This window comes from Protopterus annectens, chromosome 3.part1, assembly GCF_019279795.1.
Source record: "Protopterus annectens isolate FY-2018-M chromosome 3.part1, PAN1.0, whole genome shotgun sequence".
Taxonomy (NCBI): Eukaryota; Metazoa; Chordata; order Ceratodontiformes; family Protopteridae; genus Protopterus; species Protopterus annectens.
The window spans coordinates 1,393,835,427-1,393,850,772 of NC_056732.1; the positions used below are offsets into that span (position 1 = coordinate 1,393,835,427).

General features: G+C 42.0%; 1 protein-coding gene across 1 annotated transcript in view; it reads right to left on the reverse strand.

Annotated features, from left to right (window-relative positions):
- Positions 1–15,346, reverse strand: part of LOC122798479 (bestrophin-2-like) — a 624,740-nt gene that overhangs the window by 100,226 nt on the left and 509,168 nt on the right. Inside the window, exon 8 of the mRNA XM_044067436.1 lies at positions 2,691–2,771. Within this exon, the coding sequence (XP_043923371.1) occupies positions 2,691–2,771 (81 nt within the window). The remainder of the gene's footprint in view (positions 1–2,690; positions 2,772–15,346) is intronic.

A 15,346-nucleotide genomic window follows, 5' to 3' on the forward strand; every position in this document is an offset into this window, starting at 1 on the left:
AGTTTAATTTATTGCAATGCACCATATACTAAAAAATGTCAGCCTTTCTTCTGTTTCTGAATACTTAAGGAGGAATGTTTGGATTCTGATTTGTTTTGCTTAGAAATTTTATGTAGTACTGGTTGAAAGTTGCATGCTGTTCAGAAGGCTTTTCTTGGGTACTGATATTCTACAAGTTAAGACAGAGTATATATTATAGATGAATTGCAAGCATACTGACATACACTTTGTCAAGAATAATCCATTGAGTAGGCAACATCCTAAATCACTGCACACAACCATTACAAAATCAGCTAAAAGAAGCAATCCATACTTTTTGAGGCAACTCACTTATTTTTGTAAAGGAGAAAATAGAATCAAATGGTGATATTCTTCATGAAGGTCTATTTCTGACTAGCAAATGGTGCCAAAGCCATGGTCTTAAACCCAATGCTAAGAAAGGCATAATTATACCCTTTGGGAAGTCAGTCATCCCAGGTAATTATCAGTTTGATAATATGCCCCTAAGAGTTGACCCTGCGGTCAAGGATCTGGGTACTCACATAGCTGTCTTACCTTCGACCAACACATAGCCACAGTGGTGAGGAAATCCTTTTGTGTTACACAACTTATAAGTAAGGGCATGGCATCTATGTCCAAAGACATCATTATACCACTGTACTCTGCCCTTATAGACCGATTATAGAGTACAATGCTCCCTTTGTTATGTACGTGACCAGGCATATGCAGCAACTAAAGCGACCTCAGAGGTTCCATACAAAAATAATACCAGGTGTGACAAACTTGCCTTATACAGAGCAACTTAAAACACTTTCCCTCTACTCAGTCTCCTATAGATTGCTGAGACGTGATCTAGACTTGGCTTACACGGCATCCGCAAACCCCACACTTATGAATCTCCTACATATTCATAAGTCAAAGAGTACCAGAAATACAAGTAATTTTGTCAGTGACTTAAACATTACATGCTGGAGAGACAGATATGTGTCCCAGAGACTGCCTCTCCTATGGAACAGGCTTCCCATCCATGTGATGTTGAGTTCATCTATTACCCAATTTAAGTGCAACCTAGACCAGTGGATGGGGAACAGGAAATTTACACTGGGCCTGGCACCTATGTCCCTTATGGACAAATGTAGCTTATAAATGCCTGGCTGTCAGTGTCCTATTCAGGAACAGGACATCGTTATTCTTTGAGGAAAACTTGGCTAGACGTATAAAGGCCCCCTGGGTATTAGCCTAGTAACAATGTATGAAATCTATGAATACACTCCTTCCTTTGCAGAACACATGTGCCTTATTGTCTGATATATAGTAAGCTTCCCCTAGTTGTGTGTTAGTAATCCTTTCATTTCCAGTGGTTAAGACTTGGTTTATTATCTTGACATATATTTTGTTTTTTAGTGCTGGTGCTGTGTTTTCAATCTAAATCGATTCATTGGAGACCCGCACTGAAATATTTTTCCCTTCTGCACTGTGGATGTGTGTGTGTGTGTGTGTGTGTGTGTGTGTGTGTGTGTGTGTGTGTGTATATATATATATATATATATATATATATATATATATATATATAGTTTTTTTTTGTTTGTTTTGTTTTTACCTGAAACTGTAACACACACACACACACACACACACACACACACACACACACACACACACACACACACACACACACACACACAGTTAAAAGCTTTTTCACAAAGCAAATAAAGGAAAACAGTTATTTAGGTGTGGACTTCACCTCCTACACTTCTCCCAAGTTCAGGATTGAGTGTACCCACTTACTTGGGCAATCATGTACATGAGTACCTCCCCGGGTGGGCAGTAGCAAGTCCTACCTAAACACTGAATATTGATTTTATGTCTTCACAGGCCACACAAATATTCATTGGGTATTCGTCACGTAGCTCAAGGGGGCACTATAATTACCTAATGTATTTTGTTTTATGTTTTTGCAGGGAGATTGTGCCCCCTGCACCCCCCACACCCCTGCAAATTAAATATACCAACTCCAAGATCACACTACATTGAGGAAAAGGGTAAATTGTATGCATGATGTCACCATCAGGTCTGCACAAGAATGATTTGACTACAACATCACGGCCATTTGGCATGTCAATCATGCAAGTGGCGCCCACGCCATGCCCACATCTGTGCAAACTGCCCAAGGAGGTATGCATGTACAGGATCACCCTTACCTGTACATGATAAATATCCAGTTGCACAACTGTGACCAAAGGTAAATTACAGATAAAGTGCTGTAGTCAACTAAAGATAATTTGACTAAACCAGAGAGTAAGGAACTGTGCAACTGTAAGATTAGTGATAACTCACCTACTTGTCAACAGGCTGTGTATCTGACTTAATAGGATAGGACAGATCTCAAATGAGATACAAGTCTGTGTGATCCTGTTTGGAAAATTGACATTTCTAAATGGTCTGTCTTGAATTTAGACACACCATTTTTCCCCTAGATAAATTGCTGTGATTCAATTCACATTTTACAGCAAGCAATACTCTGGTGAAGTTCTTCAACATACGAATTTAACAGCTTATTTAGAAGATTAATATTGGAGTTGGAAAACAAATATTTGAAAAGAAAGTCCCACTAAGATAACCTGTTTGCATTTAATGCTCTTAAAAGCTTGGCACACAAATCATATTGAGAACATATACACTTTTTGATATACCTGAAAATTTCGATCCACTAGCCAGTTTGTTTCAAAGTCATCATCATCTTCCCCAAACGGATTGATTAGTTGCTCAGCTACCTAGAACAGGAGAAACCAGAAAAAAAATCTTGCCTTCATCTGTAGGAATTACCTATTAAATTTTACAACACATAACATATAATTAAATATACTGCACACAAGATACCAAAATATTCTAAGACAATACCTGCACATCTTGCTTTGTTACTCACTCCTGGTTAACATCCCCAGATGAGCTCTACATCTGACCATTCTAATACTGTTTTGAGAATACTTTGTATGCATTGCAGATATATACTTGACGAGGTTTCAAGTAGCAACTACACCCTGTTAGAAATGCGAAATCTTAAATGTTGATTTTTGCAAGCCATCAAACAAAACCTATCTTTATCTTTTTTTTTTCCTGAATATATAAATATGATCTCTCTCCCATGCACTACGTTAACCTCTTTCCAAAGAGAAACTATATGACAGAAATTGGTAAGAGTGTATAAGATCATTATAGTTTCCCACTGTCTCAGATATGTGATTCGTTCAACACTTAGCTGTGACATGAGTGTTGTCAGATTCATGGTTATGCTGTCACTTACTATGTCATTATAACTTTATACTGCAGACTGGATCCCACAAAATTACTCATGCTTCAGGGAAACTTGTCTTTATCTCACAGATACAAGGTATAGGGTTTGGTTTTGACTTCTGTTTATTGGCTACGCTTGTAATAGTTTGCAGACTGATAGCCTACCATTTACCTATGAACCTTTGAATATAGGCATGCACAAACTGTTACTGTCTTGCATAGTTACGTGCTTGAACAAGTACTCTTGACTAATAATGCATTAATTGGCTTGAAATTTCTGACTGTATTGTAATTACTTGTAAAAATATATAATACTCATGTAAAAGTATAACTGTGTTTCCTCTTTTTGCTGTTTGGAGCCCAGGTCATGGCTTAAAAGAGTTAATTAACTCGCCCACCTACCTGGTCATCAGAACAGGTATCTCTTCATACCAGGTTAGAAATAATGGTTTTATAGGAACCAGTACTTCTGCAGGTTATATAAGCTTCTTTTGCCGTTGTGGAAGTAGAAAGTTAGGGCAGGATCAAGGCACATAACATTTAACAAAGTGATGATTTTAATATTGTCCACATACACGGTCTGGACTGACTGTAGAAAAGCATTGCCTTGGTTTTGTTGTAGCTAATTGTGATTAGGTTCTGAAGAGACCGTTTTTTGGCACGTAAAGGCCAATAGACTGCTGGGTATTTATACTTGATGCTGAATACTCAGACCTGTATGGAACCAGATCATCTGTGTTTCAGACTGCATCCATTTCAGCTGATTGGTATTGAGAAAGTTTATAAAGTATGAGAAAAGGATCAGTATGAACGCTTATATGACTCTTGTCAAGAGTGCACAAGATAGGACAAGATGTTGACACGTGCACTAAAGGGAAAAAGGTTTCATCTTATGCATCTAGAATATTTGGACACGGAGAAGTTTACACATACAATAAATAAAAATATTTCCACTTATGCATCTACTTTGTAATGGAAAAGCAATCATCTTTCAGCAGCGAGACAATGTTTAATAGGAACTGGGGGAAAGAAGTGAATGTAATTGATACAAGCCAACATTTTATTACTAATGTAGTCTAGTTTTCTGATGATGTTAATGAAGCCTTGGACAATGGGATTTGTGTTGGAGTGGTCTGTTTGGATTTATCAAAAAGATTTGACAGTATCCCACACATGGGGTCACACAGAGTGTTGACCCATATGTTATTAATTGGGTAAAGGATTAGTTCACTAATAGAAGCAATGTGTTAAACTGAATGTTCACTTTTGTAGTTTGTCAGAAATTGGTTCTGGTATATCCCAGGGGGTCCATATTGGGACCCATTATTGGTCAATTTTGTATTTTCTTTTTCACTTAGTAACAATATGTAGTAGAAGACAAATATGCAGACAACATTAAAATAGTTGCATTTTTTTAACTAGTGTCACTGACTATATTAAATTTAACTCATATGTCTTGAAGATATACACATGATGAAGGATAATGGTTTATATGGAGAGTGGTATTTTGCACAAATTCAGCTTGGGTACAAATACTATTAATGATCTGTATAACAGGCATGGCGACAGTTAACATGACATGAAAATGGAAAAAGTGGGTTGATGATGATCTGCATAACACACAGTCTGGACTTTTTTAAGAATTATTCTTGAACAGTTAAGTTAAAGGCAATGCAAGTTCCTGGTTCATAAGTAAATACTAGACTAGCTGCCCTTATGGGCCATTGTAAGCATAGTGGCTTTCCCTTTTTGTGCTCAAAGTAACATATGCAGTTTGGTTATAGACTGACCTTATCCATCCCATGGTCGATAATTATATATGACCCCTAATGAGAATAACTGGAATCATACCATAGATAATTTGAGTGGACCCATGCATATGATAAAATATTTAGGAGCTGCCTCTGTCCATTAGTAGTACAGGTGGCAGTCCTGAGGTAAATTTTCTATTTCTCATCCATAGATTTAAGTTGTACTTGAAAATAGACAGGGGGTGAACTTTGTTTTTTGTGGATGGGGAATCTGTTCCATAGCAGTGATATCCTCTGTGAAATACCTGTCCCTTCAAACTGTTCTGTTGGTGTTGCAAAAGAGGTTTAGATCCCTAGACCGAGCATTTCTGATCCCATTTGATTAGATGATGTGCAGTAAATCTATCAGTAATGGGTCAGAGGATGCCTTGTAGGTCAGACACAGGTCACATCTTAGTAGTGTAAACAACAAATATAAAACACTAAAAAAGCAACAAAGGTGCTGGAGAACATAAACGAAAGGCTTTAATAACGTGAAGCACTTTTTGTCCAGTGCAGTGACTGGACTTCATCAGACAAATTACAAAAACACTACATATCCTTTTATAGGTTCATAGGTTCATAGATTAGTACTAGGATAACTGCCCTTGTGGGTCATTTTAAGCCTAGCCAATTATCCCTTGTGAGACTCAAACCCTGCACCTTGTGTTTGTAAGACAAACACCTTAACCATTAGGCCACCCTCCCAACCACTCAATTAAAACCATGTGGTTAACAAATAACGTAAATTAGTCAATAAATCAATTAAAAACATCAATTAATCATTGTTGAGTACTAAGTTCTATTAAGCAGCCTTAAAAATATATACATAAAAACGTACATATAAAGCAGTGTCAAATCTCTAAAGAAAAAACTTTTACAAATAATTTCTTTCTTTAAAATTATATACATAAGGGGGTATATGAATATATCATGGAATTCCAAATACATTCATAAAACATTCATGTATATATATATATATATATATATATATATATATATATATAAATAAATTCATATATATGTAAAACCAACTCATGTATAATTAATTATAATATAAAAACATGCCCTGGGATTCATAAAGCTTGCACCAGGTGCAGGCATAGCGTAGGCGGTATAACGCCAAATATGGCCGCCGAGCGATCCAGGTACGATCCAATTCCACGTGCACTACCAGCGTACGCCAGATCTGTGCAGCTCTTGGCTCAGGTATGCTAATCACCCCATGCGCAGTACTGCAGCATGCAAATGAAGCTACATAGCGATTCATGAAGTGGTGTAGGCGTAGTGTAAGCCTACAGAAATGTAAACCAAAAAAAAACGTTTTACATTTTGCTAAACAGAACATCGAAGCCATGAAAGGGGACCAGACTCATGTATTACAAAGTTAACATATGCCAGTGGCTAAATATACAGCCAATGGCATAAGAAAAGATGCACAACACATAAAAAAATAACATTAAATGTCATGGCCACAGTAACGCAAAGTACAACCACAGGGCATGTGTGCGCAAACGGGAACACAAGGAAAATATATACAAGTGTCATAAAATTGCAATGTAACACAAATCATGATTTCACCATAATAGTCAATGGTATGCATGGTACACCACAACCAAGCTGCAAGGGTTGCTAAGGGTCTGTGACAGTGTTCGGCGCGGTAACTATGAATTAGTAGTCAATGCCATGCAAATGAGGCAAGTAATAGTGAATCGCAAACGTCCCGCCGGCCTAAGGATTTACCATACAGCGCAGCGCTACAACACCGAGGAGTGGTCTGGAGGTATACATGACATCAGCAGTGGGGTGTGCCACCGTAGCTGTAAGCACATTGGAGCAATACAAGGCTGGGCTGCCCATTGCTAAGCAAAGCCGCAGGATAGGGGTGTGGATGTAGGTATAGCTTTGCTTAGCTGAGAGCACACATGGTGCCCGAAAGCGCATGTGTATGTGGATGAAAACATGCCCGAAAGCCGGTAAGCGGATGCACGTGCCACGCACCACAGCTCAAACAGGAAGTTTAGGGGAAGACAATAAGGAAATGCCACAGTAGCGTAATTGGAGTGCAACTGAGCAATTAACACCTATTAACTCACAGTGGGCCATTGATGGCAGTGAACAAGGCTGCTAGCAGCAACCTGCAGAACAGGATAGGGGAGGTATTGGATTGCAAAGAAAAGAGAACTGTCACCGCAGAGCAAAGCAAACCTGCAGTAGATCGGCTATAGAACACATTTCGCAAGACAATCCTGGTTTGGGAAAGTACAAAAGAAAGCAGGCTGCTGAGTGCATGCCAGACAATGGGAGGGGAATCGTTAAGAAATGTTAAGGGAAGGGCAAGAGGTAATCCACGGCAGCTAAATGTAATTCAACACCAAAGGCACCACAATAGCAGTACCTGTGGTAAAACACATAAGATATCCTGCAGCTCCGATTGTACATACACACCCTATGACATCATCAGTGTTCAAAGCACAATAGTATAAAGTGTGAAGGCAGCTCACACACACTTGTGTATTCCCAAACACTGCACCATCTGTGTAAACAGATGGGGAACTTTTACAATGTACTTGTTGGGAGCTGCCATAGCTGTGATTCATCACCATGTGTTGGAGACTGAAGGTGTTGTGGAGGATGATGCTGACAACCACCTCAGGCCCCAGAGGAGGAGAAGAGTGTTCAGACCAAGGGTAACCTACCAGGGGCTACATGATCTGGAGATAGTAGAGCGTTACAGGGTGGACAGGGACATCATACAGCAAATAGTTGAGCTGTGCCGGCCACGCCTGAGATCCAGAAACAACAGAGGGGAATCCATCCCAGTGAACAAGAAGGTATGTGTAAGCTTGAGAATACTAGCCACATGTACCTTTCAAAGGCCAACTGGAGATATCATGGGGATCTCACAGGTATCAGCATCCAGGGTACGCCACCATTTCCTGGATGCCATGTTACCACATGCCAATGAGCATATATACTTCCCCCGAACTCAGGAGGAGTTGGCCAGCAATATGCGTCTCTTCCACCATGTGGCACACTACCCAGAGGTACTGGGTGCAATAGACTGCACGCACATACATATCAAGTCACCACCTGGTGAGCATGGTAGGCACTACATAAACCGCAAGGGATACCACTCCATCAACTGCCAGGTCATGTGCAATGCCCAGGGCATTATCACGGATGTGTGGGCTGGCAGCCCTGGAAGCTACCATGACTCCCACATCTTGCATGCCTCACAGCTGTATCAGGTATTTGTTAGGGGGGGACATCCCATATGGCCACCATGTGGGGGATGCTGGCTATGCACTGGAGCCGTGGATGATGACTCCCATCAGAAATGCACACACACCCATGCAAGAATGCCATAATGAGGCACACGCACAAACCAGAATCATCATAGAGCGTGTGTTTGGGATGCTGAAATCATGGTTCTGTTGCTTGGACATATCTGGTGGAGCCTTGCAGTACTCTCCAGGCACGTGTGCCCACATCTTTATAGTATGTGCCATGCTACATAATATGATCCTGTGGAAACAGCTGCAGCAGGGACATAATGGTGAAGGCCCTCACAGCCCACCGCAATTGCCAAGGCCAGCACAGGCACAGAGGGATTCAGACCATGAACACCCTGTGCCAGCCCCAGTAGGCAGATGGAGGCATGCCCAATATGCCCACACCTTGGCAAAGAGGGAACGTATAGCACATACACTGACAGTGTAGGCCCCTACGGACTGACACACTTCTCCACCTGCACACACAGTAAAATGGATGGCACACACACATGACCACCTGTAAATTGTAATGTATAGGTGGCCTACTGTGTGAATCCTATATAGGCAGCCCTCAACTATTGCACACACAACAGCTATTGGAACAAGGAAAGTCAACACCTGAACAGTAAACGAAGCTAACAGCATATGTTGATACTGTATGTATAGGTTCCTGGGTACATCGTTAGGTACATGCCCGATTGTGAGAGGCCATTCATCAGCCTAGGCAAAATGTGTCTGTTGTCGCCACCCCATCGATTAACTAACTGTCCCTCTGTGGAGCAGAGCCAATTGCGGGATCCATGTGTGTAACCACTGTTCCCCACCCACTCTGCATGGATTCCCTGGTGTGTTAATGAGGGGCTTCATATAATGTAATCAGGGATGTAGTGCCAAAGCATGGGGAGTACCCATGACAAGTATCTGTCACCCCAGCATTCTCCAGTTATGGTTGTGTCAAGATGTAGCACATTACAGTGTGTGGCTCACTTTGACATAGATTCCCAATGCTGGAGCACATCCATTAAACATCACTTGGACATACCATTAATAGGTCTCATCCATATGTAAACTAACTGAGTTACACATTTGATTGCAGTATGGAGGAACAGCCATAGTACAGTCCACATACAAAACACCATAACACTTGTACAAATCCCAGATGTCCAAGTGGTAAAACCACTGACTGTGTCGTGCATGTTCCCAGTTCCACGTCCTGCAAGGGCCGTTACGTAATCCCGATGGCATGAATAATGGATGTTGGATGCAGGTCATTAGAGCACATTTAAGCACATGTTAGCAGGTTTATGCGCCGGCAAGTGACGGTAAGAGTCGTTTAAACATGACTACACGGATATGCGCAAAACGGGTCTAAGCTTTGCTGAATATTGCGCAGATCATGGTCAAAGATGTCCAGAACAGGTGAAACCAGCATTATTCACCCCAGTACTAATAGTGCCTGCTCTGAAAGGTAAAACGACCACTGCCAGGAGTAGAACATGCAAGCATGTACACAATCACCTACCACTAAGCTACCCGAGATGTACCAATGGCAGGTGTGTATTGTGACAGGTTAAAACACAAAAGTGCGGAGTTCAGAAAACAGTATACACCGCCATGTACCGAATGAAAGGTGTGTTTACTCTCTCTCTCTCTATATATATATATTAGAGATAGGAAAGGTGATAGAGAGATATATATCGATATATACAGATTTACATATATCTGCAAATATATAGATAGGTTAACGACATGTACACAACCATGGAGGTACAAATAAATAGGATACTGCCAACTACCGAACGCTTTACATATCGACATGCGTAATCACGAGGCTTAAAGACCGAAAGACCACTACAGAACACTAGAACTGCGAGTAATATTATCACGATGTTAAGGGACATTTAGTTATTGCTGCTGGTGCTGCGGTCCAGGTAAGTACTGTGTTTAAGTGTGTTTCTGATTGCTGTAGTGTGTGTAAGTGTGTGTTGAGGGTGCGGTGTGTGTTTCCATGGGACTGTAATATGTGTGTGTGTGTGTGTGTGTGTGTGTGTTTGCATCATGTGTCTGTTCGTGCTAACTAGGAGGTAGATTATTACAGTAGGTGTGGTCATAGCCGGCCTTAGGCATACGGTTACCACCTGTCCCACTTTGAGAGGGACAGTCCCTCCTTGGGCAGTTGTGTCCTAACAACAAATATTAAAAAGGGCAAATGTCCGAGATTGTAGGACATAATTATGTCCCATATATTATGTAATAGTTGCATTAAATAGTTATTCCTGTATCTAAAATACATAAATGTTACAAGAAACATAATAATCTGCTGAAGTGCTACAAGAATAAGGTTTTATTGAGAACAAAAGTAAGTTCTATCCTTTGTACTGACCGTGGGTATGTGTCGGCCTCTAAACCCCGATGTGTGTCCTGCAAATGTCCCACTATGGCCATTTGAAAAGGTGGCAACCCAAGCCAAAGAGGTTCAGTCACCAACACAACTGCAATGAGTGCAAATATCTGTGACAGAAATACACGAGACAGCTTTCATGTAGTAACATTCCATTACATATCGATGTATTTCCAGAGGGATTGAAGGATCAACATCACCTGCATGCTATATAGGAACCAATTAACAATGGCTTAATGAATAAGCCTGCAATAACCATAGTATTAGTCTACTAAATGATAGGTCTTCAATTAGGGAAGGAGCCCCCACACACACATATGGAATATGTATAAATGCAGTCCCCACAAACCTTTATCTGCTATGTACACCCACCTACATCTCCCCCACACTCGAAACAATTGCAATACAGACTGTAATAACATCACAAACATCCACTCACTCAATGACATCTGCAGAAGCATTAACATACCTTGTGAGAGACACACTTGTAATGGCGCCATGTGAAATTGTTGCTGTTGTACAATGGAACAGACGCCGATGTTACAGGTTTTGTTTGCAATAGTCTCGTATCAGATGGTTGAGATAACAGCTACACTCACATGTAGAACTACATACTCTAGCCATCACACACAATCCACGGGGGACATGAATTCAAAATATTCGTGTCTCTCCATATAGCAGTTGCAATTCATCACAACAAAACACATCCAGGCCGTCTTCCTCGAAGGTAGGGCAAAAGGACAACGCCCAAGTGGAGTATTCAATTATACCCCACTGTTGCCATGTAATTGGCTAATGGAGTAGCTGCACAGCTGATGTGCATGTAATAATTTACTCTGGAACACCAATTGGTGGCAGGATACCACATGTTACAGGTATCTACGTATAAAAGGATGGCTTGCCATACATTCAAACCGTATGCTCATACCATAGAACCGTTTAAACAGGAAAGGAGTAAGAAAGATATTTTCGTAAACTCGGACCGCTAAGAAGGTATGTAGAACACTCAGTATGTTAGTGTATGTAGTGCCTGTTCTGTATTAATGAAAGTGTACGCAATGCATGCAGTGGGAAAAGGTATTATGTAGTGATGTCTTGTTGAGCATAGTAACGCTTGTAGAAATTGTGTGTACTGCTGTGGGCCACAAGGTAAACACCTCATACACCACAAGTGATGCTACATAAGGGCTTTAAACATAACAATTCCACTCCAGCCGCTGTCAGTGACAGGGTTTGTCCAACAAGTACGTGCCATAACAGGGGATAGTATATGTTGATATACTGTAACAGTAGGCATATGTATGGGCGTATAACGAGAATAACATGTCTAAGGTGGTCCTGCTGTGCAATTATGCTTTGCATTATGGGATAATGTTTCAAAAATGTGAAATGTACAGTATTGTAGGTAGATATGTCAAATATTTTACATAGCATTACTGTTATATTATGCAAACATAAGGTATGTCTATTGGCATGTACAATACACAATAACAGGATACATATGGCTTGTAGTCACGAGACTGTGTAACAGCATGATAGCTAATTGAAATGGAAGAGCTACTCAATTATCCATGCACAAAGGACATGTAATAGCTTCATAGGTTCATAGTTAGGTACTATGCTGTCTGGCCAAGTCCATTTTGTAAGCCCAACTGCAGTGTTTTCACTGGCAGCACCTCCCTAGGGTAGTGTCCTGTGCCTGTGAACAGCAGAGCCATTTGTTCCCTGCACCTGTGTACAGTACAGCCACTGCAGTGATCCCTGGCGTACATGTCTGTCTCCCATTCACCCATCGAGGTATCTCATGAAGAGTGCTACTGAGGGTCCCTGCCTGATGTACATAGGAATCATGTTCCAAAGCATGGTGAGTGTCCGGTTCAGGAATGTATCCCTCCAGCACGTCCTACTCATCGTTGCGTTTGGGTACATATCCCAGAGCATGTTGCTCTCAGTGGCTTTTGCTTATGTTGCTTATGTGGAGAATATCCATCAATATTGTTGTGGACATGGGCCTTGTATGTTTAGCAGAGGTCACCTCTGAGTATGCAGTATGTAAATGAGTACAGTTGTGGTTTCTGTAGTTGTGCTGCATACGTCATCCTTCAGAGGTCAATAATCCTGTTGGTGTGTTAATGTTGTGGTATTTAAAGCCGTTGCTATTCCGTAAGGTACACCCCAAAAGGGGTGTTGTACCCTTGAACTTGTTTCATAAGTCAGGAGTATAGAGGTACAATGGGTGCCTTTGTTCTGGCTACAAACCCATTACAGATTAGGGTGGCCACGTAGAAGTATATCCACGCCACCTTGGCAATATGGTTATCAAAGGAGTGGGTGCTATCTACGTGTGTACTAAGATCCCTTATAATGTCTTATGTATGTAGGGGACTACCACCTATGTGATAGTCAGTGGGTAATTGGTGTAATCCAAAGGGGATGTCTATGCACCTTGTGGCATGCAGCTTGAGGCCATGTTGTCGACACCAGGTATCCGTCACAGTGACACCCTTATGGAGGGTGTCTGTATCAGCTGGTGAATCAATCATGGCTCCTAGATTGCAGTCGTCTGAAAACCTATTCAGGGAAAGTCCCTCTGTGCTAGCCTGTGCCTCAGGGAAGCATATACCGAACATGAGGGGCCCTATGACCGAGGACTGCAGTACGCCAATTGTAACTGATTTACAGTAGGAACTACGGTATGCTATCCTCACTGTGTGGGTCCAGTCCATGAGCCACTCTGCATAACATCTCAAGACGTAGGGGTCGATGTGCAGGTGGATGTGTATGTTGACAATACCAGAATGGGGAACGGTGTTGAAAGCCAATGAGAGGACAAGGTAGGCTGTGTGGACCTCTTTACCGTCATCTACTACCTTGGTAACTGTCTCAAAGGACTCCACCAGGTGTAGGAGCCATGGTCTGGCCCTAACAAATCCAACCTGGGTGGTATCAAAGGTTTGGAGGCCACCAATGTCTCTGTGAATGACTTCCATGATGATGTGCCCCATAGCCTTGCAGAACAGTCTAGTCAGGTGTATAGGGCAATAGTCCCTCTGGTCCATTGTGGCACCACCTTTGTGGAGTGTGATAACTGTTGCTGTGTGCCACTCAGGGGCCACAATGCCTGATATAAGGCTATTAGTGAATTTGGTGGCCAAGTGGGGAGCCATGTCATTCTGAGGTTTGTGTAAATCGCAGCCTGGGATGTTGGACGGTCACATGGAGTCTGTGTTCCAGGCTTTAGAGGGTGCAGGTTTGAACTGCGTAGTTGTGACCGCAGGGACTCTGCATTGTTTCTGTATAGATTTGAGCCCTGTAGGGTGTGAGAGGGGTGTAAAGTTAGCATTGAACCTATCTGCCAGGATGTTGCCAATATCAGTCGGTTCTGTAATGTTCCTGCCTAACCGTTGTATGTCAGAGTAGATGTGGGTATTGCCATAGAGAGTAGTGATGTACCTCCATAACGCTTTGTGGTAGTCCTTGGAATGTGTTGCAGTAATGTTTACGTAGCTAGCTTTGGAGGATGTGATAAGGGATCTCAGATTCCTAATGAGGCTGACCAGGGAGCTACCTCACCCATGGGATTGTACTCTACTTTGTAACAGTCTCCTCCTTCTGTTGTACATTATGTCCATGGCACTGGACCCCCAGAGTGGCATCCGTTATCTGGTGGGTACCGTCATGGCTCTGTTTGGGATAGCATGATCCATGCAGTCGTGTAAGTGCTAATGAAGTGCAGTTGTGCATGTTTCAGCATTTGTAACTATATTGTCCATCTGCACGGGTGTCATGACGTTTACTACTGCTGTCATAAGAAGCCTGAAGTTGGCTTTGTAGAAATATTGTTCTGTGTTTTCCATGAAGGGTGTGGTGCCGGGATGTGGATAACAACGGTGATTAGCATATGTTCGGAACTGACCAACGAGGGGATAACCCCAGGTGTGGAACACCAGTCACACATGTTGGTAATGTCCAGGTCTAGGATATTGTTGGCCTTGGTGGTGGTGTGTATAGGTTGATCCAGAAGATTGGGGGTTATGAATCCCAGAAAGCGTTGGCCTAATGTGTCGGTACATGAGTAGGTATCCCAGTTAAGTGTGGGGTAGTGTCAGTCTCACATCAGTAGTTCCTGTTTGAACCCTACTGTCCAGTACACCAAGAAATGAGGGGCGTTAACCGTGGGGTATGTGTGGAATCCGTAGCAAGCTACAATTTGTATAGCAGTTCTGGCCACAGTTAGTTGCACTTGGATTACCTCTGATGCATTGTGCTAAGCAACCAGCCTGGAGGTGTGTACATCCTTGTGAAATATGGACACACCTCTGCCGTGGGTGTTCCGGTCCTGGTTACATGACTGAAAGGTGTGGTCTGCGTAATAGCCTGTCAGTGCAGGGGTGCTCTCTGGAGCCTAGAAGCAGGTCCCAGTCACTGCAGAGATATCAAAGTGGTCCATTATAAGGAGTGCCTCGCCTGAGTGCGTTTGAGATGAAGATCTCAAGCATTTATTACCCTCAGGTTTTGCTTGCCTGTTCCTGTTCTGGTGGTGAATATGTTATTTGAAATGTGTCTAAAACAGGCAGTATAGGAGCAGC